Source organism: Mustelus asterias, unplaced genomic scaffold (assembly GCF_964213995.1).
Source record: "Mustelus asterias unplaced genomic scaffold, sMusAst1.hap1.1 HAP1_SCAFFOLD_1577, whole genome shotgun sequence".
Classification (NCBI taxonomy): Eukaryota; Metazoa; Chordata; class Chondrichthyes; order Carcharhiniformes; family Triakidae; genus Mustelus; species Mustelus asterias.
Window position 1 is genome coordinate 26120 of NW_027591522.1, and position 22647 is coordinate 48766.

At 54.8% G+C, this 22647-nt stretch overlaps 1 protein-coding gene across 1 annotated transcript in view; it reads right to left on the bottom strand.

The window, feature by feature from the left end:
* Positions 1-1383: 1383 nt before the first annotated feature.
* LOC144488448 (calpain-1 catalytic subunit-like) overlaps positions 1384-22647 on the bottom strand; it is a gene marked incomplete at its 5' end in the record, with an annotated part of 53539 nt that continues 32275 nt past the window's right edge. Inside the window, 5 exons of the mRNA XM_078206520.1 lie at positions 1384-1708; positions 5526-5581; positions 6713-6826; positions 6912-6990; positions 14761-14829. Coding sequence (XP_078062646.1) covers positions 1682-1708; positions 5526-5581; positions 6713-6826; positions 6912-6990; positions 14761-14829 — 345 coding nt within the window. The remainder of the gene's footprint in view (positions 1709-5525; positions 5582-6712; positions 6827-6911; positions 6991-14760; positions 14830-22647) is intronic.

The window sequence follows — 22647 nt, forward strand, 5'->3', positions numbered from 1 at the left end:
CAGAGAGAGGGGGAAGGGAGGGTGGCAGAGGGGGAAGGGAGGGTGGCAGAGGGGGAAGGGAGGGTGGCAGAGGGGGAAGGGAGGGTGGCAGAGAGAGGGGGAAGGGAGGGTGGCAGAGAGAGGGGGAAGGGAGGGTGGCAGAGAGAGGGGGAAGGGAGGGTGGCAGAGAGAGGGGGAAGGGAGGGTGGCAGAGAGAGGGGGAAGGGAGGGTGGCAGAGAGAGGGGGAAGGGAGGGTGGCAGAGAGAGGGGGAAGGGAGGGTGGCAGAGAGAGGGGGAAGGGAGGGTGGCAGAGAGAGGGGGAAGGGAGGGTGGCAGAGAGAGGGGGAAGGGAGGGTGGCAGAGAGAGGGGGAAGGAAGGTGGCAGAGAGAGGGGGAAGGGAGGGTGGCAGAGAGAGGGGGAAGGGAGGGTGGCAGAGAGAGGGGCAGGGTGGCAGAGAGAGGGGCAGGGTGGCAGAGAGAGAGGGGCAGGGTGGCAGAGAGAGGGGCAGGGTGGCAGAGAGAGGGGCAGGGTGGCAGAGAGAGGGGCAGGGTGGCAGAGAGAGGGGCAGGGTGGCAGAGAGAGGGGCAGGGTGGCAGAGAGAGGGGCAGGGTGGCAGAGAGAGGGGCAGGGTGGCAGAGAGAGGGGCAGGGTGGCAGAGAGAGGGGCAGGGTGGCAGAGAGAGGGGCAGGGTGGCAGAGAGAGGGGCAGGGTGGCAGAGAGAGAGGGGCAGGGTGGCAGAGAGAGAGGGGCAGGGTGGCAGAGAGAGAGGGGCAGGGTGGCAGAGAGAGGGGCAGGGTGGCAGGGAGGGAGGGGCGGGGTGGCAGAGAGGGAGGGGCGGGGTGGCAGAGAGAGGGGGGCGGGGTGGCACAGAGAGAGGGGCAGGGTGGCAGAGAGGGAGGGGCGGGGTGGCAGAGAGAGGGGGGCGGGGTGGCAGAGAGAGAGGGGCGGGGTGGCAGAGAGAGAGGGGCGGGGTGGCAGAGAGAGGGGCAGGGTGGCAGAGAGAGGGGCAGGGTGGCAGAGAGAGGGGGGCGGGGTGGCAGAGAGAGAGGGGCAGGGTGGCAGAGAGAGGGGGGCGGGGTGGCAGAGAGAGAGGGGCGGGGTGGCAGAGAGAGGGGGGCAGGGTGGCAGGGAGAGAGGGGCGGGGTGGCAGGGAGAGAGGGGCGGGGTGGCAGGGAGAGAGAGGCGGGGTGGCAGAGAGAGAGGGGCAGGGTGGCAGAGAGAGGGGCAGGGTGGCAGAGAGAGGGGGGCGGGGTGGCAGAGAGAGGGGGGCAGGGTGGCAGAGAGAGAGGGGCAGGGTGGCAGAGAGAGAGGGGCGGGGTGGCAGGGAGAGAGGGGCGGGGTGGCAGGGAGAGAGAGGCGGGGTGGCAGAGAGAGAGGGGCAGGGTGGCAGAGAGAGGGGGGCAGGGTGGCAGAGAGAGGGGCGGGGTGGCAGAGAGAGGGGCGGGGTGGCAGAGAGAGGGGCGGGGTGGCAGAGAGAGGGGGGCGGGGTGGTCCAGTTGCCTGAGGATCTGGGTCTCACTGCATTGTATCCTGAGGAGTATTTATGCATAGTTTCATTAAGTGTGGAGTAAACTCTCTTCATTGCTTGCTGAAGCCATTTATCAGTCAAGCTGCAGAGGAGGCGAGTTGGCAGGCAGGATGAGGCTCAATGAGCAGCAGAGAGGCACTCGTTCACAGTCTCAGCAGCTCCCAGTCGATCCTTAGCCGGACATTGTCAAACTGAGCCACTGAGAATGTAGAAAGGAAGAGAGAGAGAGAGTCAGAGTCAAACACTGACACTTTTACACAAGCAGCGGCAACTCAGAGGGCAAATAGAAACAGACTCACTCCGGCCCATTGCTGGCAAACACCTACCTGAGTCCATCACACGAGTCAGGCCTGTGCGGCCTGCACCCAACATTCAGGCCTGTTCCTCCCACACCCAACATTCAGGCCTGTTCCTCCCACACCCAACATTCCGGCCTGTTCCTCCCACACCCAACAATCAGGCCTGTTCCTCCCACACCCAACATTCAGGCCTGTTCCTCCCACACCCAACATTCCGGCCTGTTCCTCCCACACCCAACATTCAGGCCTGTTCCTCCCACACCCAACATTCAGACCTGTTCCTCCTCCACCCAACATTCAGGCCTGTTCCTCCCACACCCAACAGTCAGGCCTGTTCCTCCCACACCCAACATTCAGGCCTGTTCCTCCCACACCCAACATTCAGGCCTGTTCCTCCCACACCCAACATTCAGGCCTGTTCCTCCCACACCCAACATTCAGGCCTGTTCCTCCCACACCCAACATTCAGGCCTGTTCCTCCCACACCCAACATTCAGGCCTGTTCCTCCCACACCCAACAGTCAGGCCTGTTCCTCCCACACCCAACAGTCAGGCCTGTTCCTCCTCCACCCAACAGTCAGGCCTGTTCCTCCCACACCCAACAGTCAAAGAACAAAGAACAATACAGCACAGGAACAGGCCCTTCGGCCCTCCAAGCCCGTGCCGCTCCCTGGTCCAAACTAGACCATTCTTTTGTATCCCTCCATTCCCACTCCGTTCATGTGGCTATCTAGATAAGTCTTAAACGTTCCCATTGTGTCCGCCTCCACCACCTTGCCTGGCAGCGCATTCCAGACCCCCACCACCCTCTGTGTAAAATATGTCCTTCTGATATCCGTGTTAAACCTCCCCCCCCTCACCTTGAACCTATGATCCCTCGTGAACGCCACCACCGATCTGGGAAAATTCTTCCCACCATTCACCCTATCTATGCCTTTCATAATTTTATACACCTCTATTAAGTCTCCCCTCATCCTCCGTCTTTCCAGTGAGAACAACCCCAGTTTACCCAATCTCTCATAGAACATAGAACAGTACAGCACAGAACAGGCCCTTCGGCCCACGATGTTGTGCTGAGCTTTATCTGAAACCAAGATCAAGCTATCCCACTCCCTATCATCCTGGTGTGCTCCATGTGCCTATCCAATAACCGCTGAAATGTTCCTAAAGTGTCTGACTCCACTATCACTGCAGGCAGTCCATTCCACACCCCAACCACTCTCTGCGTAAAGAACCTACCTCTGATATCCTTCCTATATCTCCCACCACGAACCCTATAGTTATGCCCCCTTGTAATAGCTCCATCCACCCGAGGAAATAGTCTTTGAACGTTCACTCTATCTATCCCCTTCATCATTTTATACACCTCTATTAAGTCTCCCCTCAGCCTCCTCCGCTCCAGAGAGAACAGCCCTAGCTCCCTCAACCTTTCCTCATAAGACCTACCCTCCAAACCAGGCAGCATCCTGGTAAATCTCCTCTGCACTCTTTCCAGCGCTTCCACATCCTTCCTATAGTGAGGTGACCAGAACTGCAAACAATACTCCAAATGTGGTCTCACCAAGGTCCTGTACAGTTGCAGCATAACCCCACGGCTCTTAAACTCCAACCCCCTGTTAATAAAAGCTAACACACTATAGGCCTTCTTCACAGCTCTATCCACTTGAGTGGCAACCTTTAGAGATCTGTGGATATGAACCCCAAGATCTCTCTGTTCCTCCACAGTCTCCTCATAACCAAGCCCCTCCATACCAGGTAACATCCTGGTAAACCTCCTCTGTACTCTCTCTAAAGCCTCCACGTCCTTCTGGTAGTGTGGCGACCAGAACTGGACGCAGTATTCCAAATGCGGCCGAACCAACGTTCTATACAACTGCAACGTCAAGCTCACCGGCCTATAATTTCCCAGGTTATCCTTCCTACCCTTCTTAAATAAAGGGACCACATTTGCTATCCTCCAATCCTCTGGGACCTCACCTGTGTCCAATGACGAGACAAAGATTTGCGTCAGAGGCCCAGCGATTTCAGCCAGTCAGGCCTATCCCTCCTCCACCCATCCACTCCATCTGACGAAGGAGCAGCGCTCCGAAAGCTATTCCCACTCCTCTCTTTCCCGCTCCCCCCGTTCCTGCTCCCCCCATTCCCATTCCCACTCCCCCATTCCCGCTCCCACTCCCCATTCCCATTGCTGCTCCCCCCGCTCCTGCTCCCCCCATTCCTACTCCCCCCGTTCCCCCTTCCCGTTCCCACTCCCATTCCTGCTCCCATTCCCATTCCCCCCATTCCCGCTCCCATTCCCGCTCCCCCATTCCCATTCTCCACATTCTCACCCCTCCTGTTCGCGCTCCTGCTCCCCCTGTTCCCACTCCCCCATTCCCATTTCCGCTCCTCTCATTCCCACTCCTCCCGTTCCCATTCCCGCTCACCCATTCCCATTCCCCCCATTCCCACCCCTCTCGCTCCCGCTCCCCCATTCCCGTTCCCCAATTCCGCCATTCCCAATCACCAATTCCCACTCCCATTCCCGCTCCCCCTGTTTCCATCCCTCCCGTTCCCCAGCCCCCCATTCCCACTCCCCCCGTTCCCCACATTCCCAACCCTCCCTCTTCCAACGTTCTCATTCCCCCCATTCCCACTCTGATTCCCATCCCTCCCGTTCCCACTCCCCCATTCCGACCCCTCCCGTTCCCCATTCCCACCCCTCCCACTCCTGCTCCCCCATTCTGCCATACCCACTCGCCAATTCCCACTCCCATTCCCGCTCCACCCCCGTTCCCACCCTCCCGCTTCCCCCATTCCAACATTCTGACTCACCCATTCCCACTCCCCTGGTTCCTGATCCCCCCTTTCCCATTCCGGCTACCCCCATTCCCACCCCTCCCGTTCCCATTCCCCCTTTCCTGTTTCCCACATTCCCAATCCCACTCCTTCCGTTCCCGTTTCCCCCATTCCTGCTCCCCCATTCCCAGTCGCAATCCCACTCCCACTTCCCCCATTCCTGCCTCCCCATTCCCACCCCTCCCGCTCCCCCATGCCTGCTCCCCAATTCCGCCATTCCCATTCGCCAATTCCTACTCCCATTCCCATTCCCGCTCCCCCATTCCCACCCCTCCCGTTTCCCCCATTCCCGTTCCCCACATTCTCAACCCTCCCGCTCCCACTCCCCCCATTCCCACCCTTCCCGTTTCCCGCTCTACCCATTCCCGCCCGCCCCCGCCCGCCCGCCCCGCCCCCGCTCGCCCCCGCCCGCCCCCGCTCGCCCCCGCCCGCTCGCCCCCGCCCGCTCGCCCCTGCCCCCGCTCGCCCCCGCTCGCCCCCGCCCACCCCCGCCCACCCCGCCCGCTCCCGCCCCCGCCCCCGCTCACCCCCGCCCGCCCCCGCCCCCGCCCGCTCGCCCCCGCCCCCGCTCGCCCCCGCTCGCCCCTGCCCCCGCTCGCCCCCGCCCGCCCCCGCCCACGCCCACGCCCGCTCCGCCCGCTCCCGCCCCCGCTCACCCCCGCCCGCCCCCGCCCCGCCCACCCCCGCCCACCCCCGCCCGCCCCCGCCCGCCCCCACTCACCCCCGCCCGCCCCCGCTCACCCCCGCCCGCCGCCGCCCCCGTTCGCCCCCGCTCGCCCCCGCCCCCGTTCGCCCCCACCCCGCCCGCCCCCGATGGCGTAACGATGGGGTGAATAGAAATGAGACCTGCTTCATGTTGAAGAGCAGGAAAGCACTCACATCAGCAATATTCAACTCCACCGTGCCGTCTCCCTGCTCCAGAGCTTTGAATGATCCTGCAGAGAGAGGTAGATCAGCTCATTGTGGACAGGAATAAAGTCAATATTCTCAAAATTCAAATCTAACACTGATCCAGCATCTGGAACGAGGCTATTCCTTCCGTCATCCTGTCCTGTCCCCTTGAATTAATTGTCCAATTAATCCCACGACCTCTACTCTTTCCCAGATCCCAACAGTTTTCCTCTTCAGTATTTCTCTATAAAGTTGTATCCTTTGGTTACCCAACATCCAGCCAATGGAAATGCTTTCCCCTTATTAAACTACACTCTGGGCCAGTGGGCTGACGAATGGCAGATGGAGTTTAATTTAGATAAATGCGAGGTGATGCATTTTGGTAGATTGAACCAGGGCAGGACTTACTCAGTTAATGGTAGGGCACTGGGGAGAGTTACAGGACAAAGAGATCGAGGGGTACATGTTCATAGCTCCTTGAAAGTGGAGTCACAGGTGGATAGAGTGGTGAAGAAGGCATTCGGCATGCTTGGTTTCATCGGTCAGAACATTGAATACAGGAGTTGGGACGTCTTGTTGAAGTTGTCCAAGACAAGAAGGAGGTGGGGGGAGGGGGTGAGGATGGGGGGGGAAGGGGTGAGGATGGGGGGGGAGGGGGTGAGGATGGGGAGGGAGGGGGACGGGGTGGAAGTTTCAGAGAGGGAGCAGCAGGGGAGGGGATAGGGAAGGGGGTGGAGGGAAGGGAGAGGGGGAGAGTGTTGGGGTGGGGGAGGGGGACAGGGGTTTTTTGGGCTGGGAGGAGGGGGAGGGGATAGGGAAGGGGTGGGATTGGGGGAGGGGGATGGGGTGGGGGAGGGTGGTGGGGAGGGGGGAGGGGGGTGGGGTAGGGGGAGGGGTGAGGGAAGGGTTTGGGAAGGGGCTGGGGGTAAGGAGGGGGGAGAGGAGCAGGGGAGGGAGGAGGGGAGGGGGAGGGAGGAGGGGAGGGGAAGGGGGGAGGGGAGGGGAGGAGTGAGGGAAGGGGGAGGGGGAGGTGGTAAGGGAGGGGGTGGGGGGAGGGGAAGGGGTGTGGGAGGGAGAGGGGAGGGGGAGGGGAGGGGTGGGGGAGGGGTGGGGAAGGGGATAGGGTAAGAGAGGGGGGAGAGGAGCAGGGCTCTGGGTCGTCAGCTGATACTCACTGAACATTGCTTCCAACCTGACGAGACAGGAGATAAAGTTATCAAAATCCAAAGCATCATTCTCCGCATAGCGACCCACTATCAACTGGTGGATGCGGTTGTTGATTTTAAATCCTAGCCAAGGGGAATGAAACAGATTAGTGTTAAACACAAGGGATAAGTTCTGGACTCCTAGGGAATGGATCCCATGTCCACCTACCTGCAGATTCCAGAGCAAGCCTCATTTCATACGAACTCATCGTCCCAGACCGATCCAGATCAAACTGCCTGAAAATACCCTGGAAAAGATGGACAGTGTGAGAGTGAGAGAGACCGAGAGAGGGAGCCAGAGAGGGAGCGAGAGAGGCAGCGAGAGAGGCAGCGAGAGAGGCAGCGAGAGAGGGAGCGAGAGAGGGAGCGAGAGAGGGAGCGAGAGAGGGAGCGAGAGAGGGAGCGAGAGAGGGAGCGAGAGAGGGAGCGAGAGGGGGAGCGAGAGAGGGAGCGAGAGAGGGAGCGAGAGGGGGAGCGAGAGAGGCAGCGAGAGAGGGAGCGAGAGGGGGAGCGAGAGTGAGAGGGGGAGCGAGAGAAGGAGCGAGAGAAGGAGAGGGATCGAGAGCGAGAGCGGGAGCGAGCGGGAGAGGGAGCGAGCGGGAGAGGGAGCAAGAGAGGGAGAGGGAGCAAGAGAGGGAGAAGGAGCAAGAGAGGGAGAAGGAGCAAGAGAGGGAGCGAGAGAGGGAGAGGGAGCGAGAGAGGGAGCGAGAGCGAGAGAGGGAGCGAGAGCGAGAGAGGGAGCGAGAGCGAGAGAGGGAGCGAGAGCGAGAGAGGGAGCGAGAGCGAGAGAGGGAGCGAGAGCGAGAGAGCGAGAGAGGGAGCGAGAGCGAGAGAGGGAGCGAGAGCGAGAGAGGGAGCGAGTGAGCGAGAGAGGGAGCGAGAGCGAGAGAGGGAGCGAGAGCGAGAGAGGGAGCGAGTGAGCGAGAGAGGGAGCGAGCGAGCGTCCGAGAGAGGGAGCGAGCGTGCAAGAGAGGGAGCGAGCGAGCGAGAGAGGGAGCGAGCGAGCGAGAGAGGGAGCGAGCGAGCGAGGGAGCGAGCGAGCGTCCGAGAGAGGGAGCAAGCGTGCAAGAGAGGGAGCGAGCGAGCGAGAGAGGGAGCGAGCGAGCGAGGGAGCGAGCAAGCGTCCGAGAGAGGGAGCGAGCGTGCAAGAGAGGGAGCGAGCGAGCGAGAGCGAGAGCGAGAGAGGGAGCGAGAGCGAGAGAGGGAGCGAGAGCGAGAGAGGGAGCGAGAGCGAGAGAGGGAGCGAGAGCGAGAGAGCGAGAGAGGGAGCGAGAGCGAGAGAGGGAGCGAGTGAGCGAGAGAGGGAGCGAGAGCGAGAGAGCGAGAGAGGGAGCGAGAGCGAGAGAGCGAGAGAGGGAGCGAGAGAGGGAGCGAGCGAGGGAGCGAGCGAGCGTCCGAGAGAGGGAGCGAGCGTGCAAGAGAGGGAGCGAGCGAGCGAGAGAGAGAGCGAGAGAGGGAGCGAGCGAGCGAGGGAGCGAGCGAGCGTCCGAGAGAGGGAGCAAGCGTGCAAGAGAGGGAGCGAGCGAGCGAGAGAGGGAGCGAGCGAGCGAGGGAGCGAGCAAGCGTCTAAGAGAGGGAGCGAGCGTGCAAGAGAGGGAGCGAGCGAGCGAGAGAGGGAGCGAGCGAGCGAGAGAGGGAGCGAGCGAGCGAGAGAGGGAGCGAGAGCGAGAGAGGGAGCGAGTGAGCGAGAGAGGGAGCGAGAGCGAGAGAGGGAGCGAGCGAGGGAGTGAGCGAGCGTCCGAGAGAGGGAGCGAGTGAGCGTCCGAGAGAGGGAGCGAGCGAGCGTCCGAGAGAGGGAGCGAGCGAGCGTCCGAGAGAGGGAGCGAGCGAGCGAGAGAGGGAGCGAGCGAGAGAGGGAGCGAGCGAGCGAGAGAGGGAGCGAGCGAGAGAGGGAGCGAGCGAGAGAGGGAGCGAGCGAGCGAGAGAGGGAGCGAGCGAGCGTCCGAGAGAGGGAGCGAGCGTGCAAGAGAGGGAGTGAGTGAGCGAGAGAGGGAGCGAGCGAGCGTCCGAGAGAGGGAGCGAGCGTGCAAGAGAGGGAGCGAGCGAGCGAGAGAGGGAGCGAGCGAGCGAGGGAGGGAGGGAGCGAGCGAGCGTCCGAGAGAGGGAGCGAGCGTGCAAGAGAGGGAGCGAGCGAGAGAGGGAGCGAGCGAGCGAGAGAGGGAGCGAGCGAGCGTCCGAGAGAGGGAGCGAGCGTGCAAGAGAGGGAGCGAGCGAGCGAGAGAGGGAGCGAGCGAGCGAGAGAGGGAGCGAGCGAGCAAGGGAGCGAGCGAGCGTCCGAGAGAGGGAGCGAGCGTCCGAGAGAGGGAGCGAGCGTGCAAGAGAGGGAGCGAGCGTCCGAGAGAGGGAGCGAGCGAGCGTCCGAGAGAGGGAGCGAGCGTCCGAGAGAGGGAGCGAGCGTCCGAGAGAGGGAGCGAGCGTCCGAGAGAGGGAGCGAGAGAGGGAGCGAGCGAGCGAGAGAGGGAGCGAGCGTCCGAGAGAGGGAGCGAGCGAGCGAGAGAGGGAGCGAGCGTCCGAGAGAGGGAGCGAGCGTGCGAGAGAGGGAGCGAGCGTCCGAGAGAGGGAGCGAGCGTCCGAGAGAGGGAGCGAGCGTCCGAGAGAGGGAGCGAGCGTGCGAGAGAGGGAGCGAGCGTGCAAGAGAGGGAGCGAGCGTCCGAGAGAGGGAGCGAGCGAGCGTCCGAGAGAGGGAGCGAGAGAGGGAGCGAGAGAGAGAGCGAGAGAGGGAGCGAGAGCGAGAGAGGGAGTGGGAGCGAGAGCGAGAGAGGGAGCAAGGCAGAGAGGGGGAGCGAGAGAGGGAGCGGGAGCGAGAGGGGGAGCGAGAGCGAGAGAGGGAGTGAGCGAGAGAGGGAGCGAGAGAGGGAGCGGGAGCGAGAGAGGGAGCGAGAGCGGGAGCGAGAGGGGGAGCGAGAGAGGGAGCGAGAGCGAGAGAGGGAGCGAGAGAGGGAGCGGGAGCGAGAGGGGGAGCGAGAGCGAGAGAGGGAGTGAGCGAGAGAGGGAGCGAGAGAGGGAGCGAGAGAGCGAGCGAGAGAGGGAGCGAGAGAGGGAGCGGGAGCGAGAGGGGGAGCGAGAGCGAGAGAGGGAGCGAGCGGGAGAGGGAGCGAGAGAGGGAGGGGTGCAAGAGAGGGAGAGGGAGCGAGAGAGGGAGCGGGAGCGAGAGGGGGAGCGAGAGAGGGAGCGGGAGCGAGAGGGGGAGCGAGAGAGGGAGCGAGAGCGAGAGAGGGAGCGAGAGAGGGAGCGGGAGCGAGAGGGGGAGCGAGAGCGAGAGAGGGAGTGAGCGAGAGAGGGAGCGAGAGAGGGAGCGGGAGCGAGAGAGCGAGCGAGAGAGGGAGCGAGAGAGGGAGCGGGAGCGAGAGGGGGAGCGAGCGGGAGAGGGAGCGAGAGAGGGAGGGGTGCAAGAGGGAGAGGGAGCGAGAGAGGGAGCGAGAGCGAGAGAGGGAGCGAGGGGGAGCGAGAGCGAGAGAGGGAGCGAGAGAGGGAGCGGGAGCGAGAGGGGGAGCGAGAGCGAGAGAGGGAGCGAGAGCGAGAGGGGGAGCGAGGCAGAGAGAGGGAGCGAGAGCGAGAGGGGAAGCGAGAGGGGGAGCGAGACAGAGAGAGGGAGCGAGGCAGAGAGAGGGAGCGAGAGCGAGAGAGGGAGCGAGGCAGAGAGAGGGAGCGAGACAGAGAGGGGGAGCGAGGCACAGAGGGGGAGCGAGACAGAGAGGGGGAGCGAGGCAGAGAGGGGGAGCGAGGCAGAGAGGGGGAGCGAGGCAGAGAGGGGGAGCGAGGCAGAGAGGGGGAGCGAGGCAGAGAGGGGGAGCGAGGCGGAGAGGGGGAGCGAGACGGAGAGGGGGAGCGAGACGGAGAGGGGGAGCGAGACGGAGAGGGGGAGCGAGACGGAGAGGGGGAGCGAGACGGAGAGGGGGAGCGAGGCAGAGAGGGGGAGCGAGGCAGAGAGGGGGAGCGAGGCAGAGAGGGGGAGCGAGGCAGAGAGGGGGAGCGAGGCAGAGAGGGGGAGCGAGGCAGAGAGGGGGAGCGAGACAGAGAGAGAGAGAGACAAATTGGGTGGAGAAATAGCAGATGGAATTTAATCCAGACAAGTGCGAGGTGATGCATTTTGGGAGATCCAATTCAGGTGGGAGCTATAAAATAAATGGCAGAACCATCAGGAGCGCAGACACACAGAGAGATCTGGGAGCACAGAGAGATCTGGGAGCACAGGGAGATCTGGGAGCACAGGGAGATCTGGGAGCACAGGGAGATCTGGGAGCACAGAGAGATCTGGGAGCACAGAGAGATCTGGGAGCACAGGGAGATCTGGGAGCACAGGGAGATCTGGGAGCACAGGGAGATCTGGGAGCACAGAGAGATCTGGGAGCACAGAGAGATCTGGGAGCACAGAGAGATCTGGGAGCACAGGGAGATCTGGGAGCACAGAGAGATCTGGGAGCACAGGGAGATCTGGGAGCACAGGGAGATCTGGGAGCACAGGGAGATCTGGGAGCACAGGGAGATCTGGGAGCACAGGGAGATCTGGGAGCACAGAGAGATCTGGGAGCACAGGGAGATCTGGGAGCACAGAGAGATCTGGGAGCACAGAGAGATCTGGGAGCACAGAGAGATCTGGGAGCACAGGGAGATCTGGGAGCACAGGGAGATCTGGGAGCACAGAGAGATCTGGGAGCACAGAGAGATCTGGGAGCACAGAGAGATCTGGGAGCACAGAGAGATCTGGGAGCACAGAGAGATCTGGGAGCACAGGGAGATCTGGGAGCACAGAGAGATCTGGGAGCACAGAGAGATCTGGGAGCACAGGTCCACAGATCCTTAAAAGTAGCAGCACAGGTGGGAAAGCTGGTGAAGGAAGCATACGGCACGCTTACCTTCATCGACCGGGGCATCGAGTAGAAAAGTTGGCAAATTATGTCACAGTTATATAAAACGTTGGTTCGGCCACATTTGGAATACTGCGTCCAGTTCTGGTCACCACACTACCAGAAGGACGTGGAGGCTTTGGGGAGGGTACAGAGAAGGTTTACCAGGATGTTGCCTGGGATGGAGGGTATTAGCTATGAGGAGAGATTGAATAAACTGGGATTGTTCCCCCTGGAAAGGCTGAGGGTTGACCCGATAGAAGTTTATAAAATTATGAGGGGTGTGGATAGGGTGAACAGTTGGAAGCTTTTTCCCAGGGCAGAAATGACAGTTACAGGGGGCACAAGTTCAGGATAAGGGGGGAGAGGTTCAGTGGAAATGTGCGGGGGAAGTATTTTACACAGAGGGTGGTGGGGGCCTGGAATGCGCTGCCCAGTGAGGGGGTTGAGACAGACACGTTAGTCACATTTAAGACTTATCTGGATAGACACAGGAACAGACGGGGAATAGAGGGATATAAGCAGTTGGTCTAGATTGGACAACGTGATTGGTGCAGCCTTGGAGGGCAGAAGAGCCTGTTCCTGTGCTTTGAACTGTTCTTTGAATCCCAGTCTATGTTGAGGAAGTTAAATTCCCCCATCACAACAACCTGTAGTTTTTACATCTTCCCATAATCTGCTGACATATCAGTTCCACCGCTTCACGCTGGCTGTTGGGAGGTCTGATTGAACCGCTCCTGCTCCTGAGTTCTACCCATATGGCCTCACTGCATGATCCCACCAAGATGTCCTCCCTCTGTATAGAACAAAGAAAATTACAGCACAGGAACAGGCCCTTCGGCCCTCCAAGCCTGCACTGACCACGCTGCTTGACTTAACTAAAACCCTCTACCCTTCCGGGGACCATATCCCTCATTCCCATCCTATTCATGTACTTGTCAAGACGCCCCTTAATACTCACGACCGTATCCGCTTCCACTCCCTCCCCCAGCAGTGAGTTCCAGGCACCCACCATCCTCTGTGTAAAAAATCTGCATCGTACATCTCCTTTAAACCTTACCCCTCGCACCTTAAACCTGTGCCCCCTAGTAATTGACTCTTCCACCCTGGGAAAAAGCTTCTGACTATCCACTCTGTCCATGCCTCTCATAATCTTGTAGACTTCTATCAGGTCGCCCCTCAACCTCCGTCGCTCCAGTGAGAACAAACTAAGTTTCTCCAACATCTCCTCATAACCAATGCCCTCCATATCAGGCAACATCCTGGTAAATCTTTTCTGTACCCTCTCCAAAGCCTCCACATCCTTCTGGAAGTGTGGCGACCAGAATTGAACACTATATTCCAAGTGCGGCCTCACTAAGGTTCTATAAAGCTGCAACATGACTTGCCAATTTTTAAACTCAATACTCCGGCCGATGATGGCAAGCATGCCGTATGCCTTCTTGACTACCTTCTCCACCTGTGTTGCCACTTTCAGTGACCTGTGTACCTGTACACCCAGATCCCTCTGCCTATCAATACTCTTAAGGGTTCTGCCATTTACTGTATATTTCCTATCTGTATTAGACCTTCCAAAATGCATTACCTCACATTTGTCCAGATTAAACTCCATCTGCCATCTCTCCGCCCAAATCTCCAACTGATCTATATCCTGCTGTATCCTCTGATGGTCCTCATCGCTATCCGCAAATCCACCAACCTTTGTGTCGTCTGCAAACTTACTAATCAATCCAGTTACATTTTCCTCCATGTAGCTGTGTAAAGCTGTGGCATTCTCCCTAATCAGTAAAGCAACACCCCCACCTCTTTTGTCACTCTCTCTATCTCGCCTGAAGCATCTAAATCCTGGAATGCTAAGCGGCCAGTCCTGTCCTTCTTTCATCCAAGTCTGTAATTGCCACAACATCATAGTTCCATGTAGTAATCCAAGCTTTAAGTTCATCCGCCTCACCTGTCATCCTCCTTGTGTTAAAGCAAACACATCTCAGACCATCTGTCCTGTCATGTTCTGTACACTCTCCCTGTGTTTTATTTCTCTGAGCCTTACTGGACCCAGTCACTGAGTTCTCCACAGTCTGTGTACTCTGTACTGGGGCCCTTTTTGATTCTTGACTTTGGTTTCTCTGCCTTTCACTTTTCCCCTTACTGCCTTTAGTTTCTGTCCCCACTTTACTTCCCTCTGACTTCCTGCATCGGTTCCCATCTCCCTGTCACATTAGTTTAAACCCTCCCCAACAGCACGGGCAAACACTCCCCCCAGGACATTGGTTCCAGTCCTGCCCAGGTGCAGACCGTCCGATTTGTACTGGTCCCACCTCCTCCAGAACCGGTTCCAATGTTCCAGGAATTTGAATCCCTCCCTCTCGCACCATCCCTCAATCCACGTATCCATCTTAGCTATCCTGACATTCCCACTCTGACTAGCTCGTGGCACTGGGAGCAATCCTGAGATTATTACCTTTGAGGTCCTACTTTTTAGTTTAACTCCTAACTCCCTAAATTCAGCTTGTAGGACCTCATCCTGTTTTTTACCTATATCATTGGTGCCTATATACAACACGACAGCTGGCTGTTCACCCTTCCCCTCCAAAATGCCCTGTATACACTCCGAAACATCCTTGACCCTTGCACCAGGGAGGCAACATACCATCCTGGAGTCTTGTTTGCATCCACAGAAACGCCTGCCTATTCCCCTTACAATTGAGTCTCCTATCACTATAGCTCTGCCACTCTTTTTCCTGCCCTCCTGTGCAGCAGAGCCAGCCATGGTGCCATGAACCTGGCTGCTGCCACCTTCCCCTGGTGAGCCATCTCCCCCAACAGTATCCAAAACGGTATATCTGTTTTGGAGGGAGATGACCACAGGGGACCCCCGCACTGCCTTCCTACTCTTCCTCTGTCTGCTGGTCACCCATTCTCTATCTCCCTCAGTAATTTTTATCTGCGGTGTGACCAACTCACTGAACGTGCTATCCCCGACTTCCTCAGCATCGTGGATGCTCCAAAGTGAATCCATCCGAAGCTCTAGAGTTGTCAAGAGCGAGTGAGCGTGCGGGCGCGAGGGAGAGCGGGCGCGAGGGAGAGCGGGCGCGAGGGAGAGCGGGCGCGAGGGAGAGCGGGCGCGAGGGAGAGCGGGCGCGAGGGAGAGCGCTCACAGATCCTATGTCTTACCAGCCACTTGCGTATCTTGTTCCACATGATCTGAAACTCCACCACACCCAGTCGGCCGCTGCCATCTTTCTGTAGAATGCAGGTTAAAGAGAAGTCGGGAGAAATGGGTTTTCTCCTGAATGACAGGAAGTAACTAGTGGGGGTGCCACAGGGTTCGGTTCCTGCGCCCCAGCTATTTACAATCTATATTAATGACTTGCATACAGGGATAGAAGGCTCGAGAGCCAAATTTGCAGATGACACAAAAGTAGGCGGGACAGTAAGTTGCAATGAGGAAATAAGAAACTTACAAATGGATATAGACAGAGTCACAGAGTCATCGAGGTTTACAGCATGGAAACAGGCCCTTCGGCCCAACTTGTCCGTGCCGCCCTTTTTGTTTAAACCCCTAAGCTAATCCCAATTTTCCGCATTTGGCCCATATCCCTCTCTACCCATCGTACCCATGTAACTATCTAAATGCTTTTTAAAAGATAAAATTGTACCCGCCTCTACTAGTCCAAAGATGTGTGGGTTAGGTTGATTGGCCATGCTAAAATTGCCCTCAGTTTCCTGCGATGCGTAGGTTAGAGGGATTAGTGGGTAAATATGTAGGGATATGGGGATAGAGCCTGGGTGGGATTGTGGTCGGTGCAGACTCAATGGGCCGAATGGCCTCTCTCTGTGCTGTAGGATTTCTAAGTCTAAGTTATTACTACCTCTGGCAGCTTGTTCCAGACACTCACCTCCCTCTGTGTGGAAAAATTGCCCCTCTGGACACTTTTATATCTTTCCCCTCTCACCTTAAACCTATGCCCTCTCGTTTTAGACTCCCCTACCTTTGGGAAAAGATATTGACTATCTAGCTGATCTGTTTATTATTATTTTATAGACCTCTATAAGATCACCCCTCAGCCTCCTACGCTCCAGAGAAAAAAGTCCCAGTCTATCCAGCCTCTCCTTATAACTCAAACCATCAAGTCCCGGTAGCATCCTAGTAAATCTTTTCTGCACTCTTTCTAGTTTAATAATATCCTTTCTATAATAGGGTGACCAGAATTGCACACAGTATTCTAAGTGTGGCCTTACCAATGTCTTGTACAACTTCAACAAGATGTCCCAACTCCTGTATTCAATGTTCTGACCGATGAAACCAAGCATGCCGAATGCCTTCTTCACCACTCTGTCCACCTGTGACTCCACTTTCAAGGAGCTATGAACATGTACCCCTAGATCTCTTTGTTCTGTAACTCTCCCCAACGCCCTACCATTAACTGAGTAAGTCCTGCCCTGATTCAATCTACCAAAATGCATCACCTCGCATTTGTCTAAATTAAACTCCATCTGCCATTCATCAGCCCACTGGCCCAATTGAACAAGATCCCGTTGCAATTGGAGACAACCTACTTCACTGTCCACTATGCCACCAATCTTGGTGTCATCTGCAAACTTACTAACCATGCCTCCTATATTCTCATCTAAATCATTAATATAAATGACAAATAACAGTGGGCCCAGCACTGATCCCCGAGGAACACCGCTGGTCACAGGCCTCCAGTTTGAAAAACAATTCTCTGCAACTCACTCTTGTATCCATTTAGATACCTCAAACTGGATCCCGTGAGATTTAACCTTATGCAACAACCTACCATGCGGTACCTTGTCAAAGGCCTTGCTAAAGTCCATGTGGACAACATCAACTGCACTGCCCTCATCTACCTTCTTGGTTACCCCTTAGGTTAGGAGAGTGGGCCAAAATGTGGCAGATGGAGTTTAACATGGAAAGAGTGCAGAAAGGATTTACTAGGCTGCTACCGGGACTTGATGGTTTGGGTTATAAGGAGAGGCTGGATAGACTGGGACGTTTTTCTCTGGAGTGTAGGAGGCTGAGGGGTGATCTTATAGAGGTCTATAAAATAATGAGGGGCACAGATCAGCTAGATAGTCAATATCTTTTCCCAAAAGTAGGGGAGTCTAAAACTAGAGGGCGTAGGTTTAAGGTGAGAGGGGAGAGATACAAAAGTGTCCAGAGGGGCAATTTTTTCACACAGAGGGTGGTGAATGTCTGGAACAAGCTGCCAGAGGCAGTAGTAGAGGCGAGTACAATTTTGTCTTTTAAAAAGCATTTAGATAGTTACATGGGTACGATGGGTATAGAGGGATATGGGCCAAATGCGGGCAATTGGGATTAGCTTCGGGGTTTTAAAAAAAAAGGGCGTCATGGACAAGTTGGGCCGAAGGGCCTGTTTCCATGCTGTAAACCTCTATGACTCTTTGACTCTATGAGGTGTGAGCTCATACATTTTGGTCGGAAAAATGGGAAGGAGACTTATTCTCGAAATGGGGAGAGACTTCGGGGTGCCCCGGTGCAGAGGGATCTGGGTGTCCTTGTTCATGAGTCACAGAAAACTAGCATGCAGGTACAGCAGATAATAAAGAAAGTGAATGGAGTGTTGACATTTATATCTAAAGGAGTAGAATATAAAGGTGAGGAATATTGTTACAACTATACAAAGCATTGGTGAGGCCGCTCCTGGAGTATTGCGCACAGTTTTGGTCCCCATATTTGAGAATAGATGTAGTGACATTGGAGGCAGTTCAGAGGAGGTTCACTAGATTGATTCCAGAGATGAGGGGTTTGTCGTATGAAGAGAGATTGAACAGTTTAGGCCGATACTCTCTGGAATTTAGAAGAATGAGGGGAGATCAAATTGAGGTTTACAAGATGATACAATATGTTCTGTGCTGTACTGTTCTATGTTCTATGTTCTAAAAGGGATGGATAAAGTAGACATGGAGCGGATGCTTCCTCTTGTGGAGTATTCTAGGACGAGAGGTCATAGTCTTAGGATAAAGGTAGCAAATTTAAAACAGAGTTGAGGAGAAACTACTTCTCCCAAACGGTTGTGAACCCAAAGTGCGATGGATGCTGGGCCAGTGAGTAAATTTAAGGAGGAGTTAGACAGGTTTTTAATTGGTAATGGGTTGAAGGGTTATGGGGAGAAGGCAGGAAAATGGGGATGAGGAGCATAAACAAAGAACAAAGAACAATACAGCACAGGAACAGGCCCTTCGGCCCTCCAAGCCCGCGCCGCTCCCTGGTCCAAACTAGACCATTCTTTTGTATCCCTCCATTCCCACTCCGTTCATGTGGCTATCTAGATAAGTCTTAAACGTTCCCAGTGTGTCCGCCTCCACCACCTTGCCCGGCAGCGCATTCCAGGCCCCCACCACCCTCTGTGTAAAATATGTCCTTCTGATATCCGTGTTAAACCTCCCCCCGCCTCACCTTGAACCTATGACCCCTCGTGAACGTCACCACCGACCTGGGGAAAAGCTTCCCACCGTTCACCCTATCTATGCCTTTCATAATTTTATACACCTCTATTAGGTCTCCCCTCATCCTCCATCTTTCCAGTGAGAACAACCCCAGTTTACCCAATCTCTCCTCATAACTAAGCCCCTCCATACCAGGCAACATCCTGGTAAACCTCCTCTGTACTCTCTCCAAAGCCTCCACGTCCTTCTGGTAGTGTGGCGACCAGAACTGGACGCAGTATTCCAAATGCGGTCGAACCAACGTTCTATACCTCTGCAACATCAGACCCCAACTTTTATACTCTATGTCATGTTAGGACAAGCATGCCATATGCCTTCTTCACCACCTTCTCCACCTGTGACGTCACCTTCAAGGATCTGTGGACTTGCACACCCAGGTCCCTCTGCGTATCTACACCCTTTATGGTTCTGCCATTTATCGTATAGCTCCCCCCTATATTAGCTCTACCAAAATGCATCACTTCACATTTATCTGTATTGAACTCCATCTGCCATTTCTTTGCCCAAATTTCCAGCCTATCTATATCCATCTGTAGCTTCTGACAATGTTCCTCACTATCTGCAAGTCCAGCCAATTTCGTGTCATCTGCAAACTTACTGATCACCCCAGTTACACCTTCTTCCAGATCGTTTATATAAATCACAAACAGTAGAGGTCCCAATACAGAGCCCTGCGGAACACCACTCGTCACAGGCCTCCAGCCGGAAAAAAACCCTTCCAGTACCACCCTGTGTCTTCTGTGACCAAGATGTGGAGATGCCGGCGTTGGACTGGGGTAAACACAGTAAGAGTGTGAGAGCACATTTCCACTCCATGTGACGAAGGAGCAGCGCTCCGAAAGCTAATGGTATTTGCTACCAAATAAACCTGTTGGACTTTAACCTGGTGTTATTCTGTGACCAAGCCAGTTCTCCACCCATCTAGCCACCTCCCCCTTTATCCCATGAGATTCAACCTTTTGCACCAACCTACCATGAGGGACTTTGTCAAACGCTTTACTAAAGTCCATATAGACGACATCCACGGCCCTTCCCTCGTCAACCATTCTAGTCACTTCTTCAAAAAACTCCACCAGGTTAGTGAGGCATGACCTCCCTCTCACAAAACCATGCTGACTATCGTTAATGAGTTTATTCCTTTCTAAATGCGCATACATCCTATCTCTAAGAATCCTCTCCAACAACTTCCCCACCACGGACGTCAAGCTCATCGGCCTATAATTACCCGGGTTATCCTTCCTACCCTTATTAAATAACGGGACCACATTAGCTATCCTCCAATCCTCTGGGACCTCACCTGTGTCCAGTGACGAGACAAAGATTTGTGTCAGAGGCCCAACGATTTCATCCCTGAAGCAGCCTTGATAGATTCCATCCCTGAGCAACCTTGGATAGATTCCATCAGGCCCTGGGGATTTGTCAGTCTTTATATTCTCTAAAAAACCTAACACTTCCTCCCTTGTAATGGAGATTTTCTCCAACGGTTCAACACTCCCCTCCGAGACACTCCCAGTCAACACATCCCTCTCCTTTGTGAATACCGACGCAAAGTATTCATTTAGGATCTCCCCTACTTCTTTGGGCTGTAAGCATAATTCCCCACTTTTGTCCCTGAGAGGTCCGATTTTTTCCCTGACAACCCTTTTGTTCCTAACGTATGAATAAAATGCCTTGGGATTCTCCTTAATCCTGTCTGCCAAGGACATTTCGTGACTCCTTTTTGCCCTTCTAATTCCTCGTTTGAGTTCTTTCCTACTTTCTTTGTATTCCTCCAGAGCTCCCTCCGTTTTTAGCTGCCTGGACCTAACGTACGCCTCTCTTTTCTTTTTGACCAGTCCCTCAATTTCCCTGGTTATCCACGGTTCTCGAATCCTACCCTTCCTATCCTTCTTTTTTACAGGCACATGCCTGTCCTGTAGCCCTAACAACTGTTCCTTAAAAGACTCCCACATGCCAGATGTGGATTTACCCTCAAACAGCCTCTCCCAATCAAGAGCTGCCAATTTCTGCCTAATCCCACTAAAGTTAGCCTTCCCCCAATCCAACACCTTACCCTTGGGACACCACTCATCCTTTTCCATCACTATCCTAAAGCTAACGGAATTGTGGTCACTATTTGCCACATGTTCCCCGACCGAAGCTTTGAAGACCTGACCGGGCTCATTCCCCAGTACTAGGTCCAGTATAGCCCCCTCTCTAGTCAGGCTATCTACATATTGTTCCAAAGAACCTTTGTTACAAAGAATATTGTTCCAAAGAATATCAGCCATGATCGAATGGCAGAGTGGACTCGATGGGCCGAATGGCCTAATTCTGCTCCTATATCTTATGAACTTATGAAGTGCCCAATTCTACCCGTGTATATAAGAAACATAAGCAGGGGCTGAAGAAGGCATTCAGCATGCTTCTTTTCATCAGTCAGAACATTGAATACAGGAGTTGGGACGTCTTGTTGAAGTTGTCCAAGACATTGGTAAGGCCACACTTGGAATACTGTGTACAATTCTGGTCACCCTATTATAGAAAGGATATTATTAAACTAGAAAGAGTGCAGAAAAGATTTACTAGAATGTTACCGGGATTTGATGGATTGAGTTATAAGGAGAGGCTGGATAGACTGGGACTTTTTCCCCTGGAGCGTAGGAGGCTGAACATAGAACATAGAACATAGAACATTACAGCGCAGAACAGGCCCTTCGGCCCACGATGTTGCACCGACCAGTTAAAAAAAAACTGTGACCCTCCAACCTAAACCAATTTCTTTTCGTCCATGAACCTATCTACGGATCTCTTAAACGCCCCCAAACTAGGCGCATTTACTACTGATGCTGGCAGGGCATTCCAATCCCTCACCACCCTCTGGGTAAAGAACCTACCCCTGACATCGGTTCTATAACTACCCCCCCTCAATAAAATAATGAGGGGCACAGATCAGCTAGATAGTCAATATCTTTTCCCAAAGGTAGGGGAGTCTAAAACTAGAGGGCATAGGTTTAAGGTGAGAGGGGAGAGATACAAAAGTGTCCAGAGGGGCAATTTTTTCACACAGAGAGGGTAGTGAGTGTCTGGAACAAGCTGCCAGAGGTGGTAGTAGATGCGGGTACAATTTTATCTTTTAAAAAGCATTTAGATAGTTACATGGGTAAGATGGGTATAGAGGGATATGGGCCAAATGCGGGCAATTGGGATTAGCTTAGGGCTTTCAAAAAAAGGGCGGCATGGACAAGTTGGGCCGAAGGGCCTGTTTCCATGCTGTCAGCTGAACATGTTTTTGGATGGCAGTGTGCTATTGGTGGAAACTACTGTTGTGTAGTCAATGTGTAGTGGCAGTGTGAAACAGCTTGCTTAACCCACTGCTGAGAGCTCCGAGATCCCCCTTGTCATCCGCGGTAATGTGAGGTCGGTCCAATACTTTTCACATCAGAGACTGAAGTGTCAGTTTAGATTGAGACTCAGATTCTCACAGTGAACTTCCAACTTTCAAATGATTAGATTTGATATGTTATTGTCACATGCGTGTTAGTATACAGTGAAAAGTATTGTTATTGTCACGTGTGTTAGTATACAGTGAAAAGTACTGTTATTGTCATGTGTGTTAGTATACAGTGAAAAGTACTGTTATTGTCATGTGTGTTAGTATACAGTGAAAAGTATTGTTATTGTCATGTGTGTTAGTATACAGTGAAAAGTATTGTTATTGTCATGTGTGTTAGTATACAGTGAAAAGTATTTAGTGAGATGGGTTTGTAAACAGCTAGCTGCCTGTCAATGGCTGTGATCTCTCAGTCAGCAGTTAATGACTGTAGCAGGGAGCTGGGCTGGCTGACTAACTCAGCAAATGCTCCATACAAGCAAGCAGCTCTCTCAGACTGCACTGAGTAAGGACATACACAGACTGTGCTGGAGAGAGACACACACTGCACTCACATTTGGTTCAGCTGCAAAGTTGGGGCACAGGGTGAAGGAACCAACACTACAGTTAAGAAAGCCCACCAACGCCTCTACGTTCTCAGAAGACTAAGGAAATTTGACATGTCAGCTACATCTCTCACCAACTTTTACAGATGCACCATAGAAAGCATCCTTTCTGGTTGTATCACAGCTTGGTATGGGGCTCCTGCTCTGCCCAAGACCGCAAGGAACTACAAAAGGTCGTGAATGTAGCCCAATCCATCACACAAACCAGCCTCCCATCCATTGACTCTGTCTACATTTCCCGCTGCCTCGGCAAAGCAGCCAGCATAATTAAGGACCCCCCCACGCACCCCGGACATTCTCTCCTCCACCTTCTTCCGTCGGGAAAAAGATACAAAAGTCTGAGGTCACGTACCAACCGACTCAAGAACAGCTTCTTCCCTGCTGCTGTCAGACTTTTGAATGGACCTCCCTCGCATTAAGTTGATCTTTCTCTACACCCTAGCTATGACTGTAACACTGCATTCTGCACCCTCTCCTTTCCTTCTCTATGAACGGTATGTTTTGTCTGTATAGCGCGCAAGAAACAATACTTTTCACTGTATGTTAATACATGTGACAAGAATAAATCAAATCAAATTTTTAAAAATACAC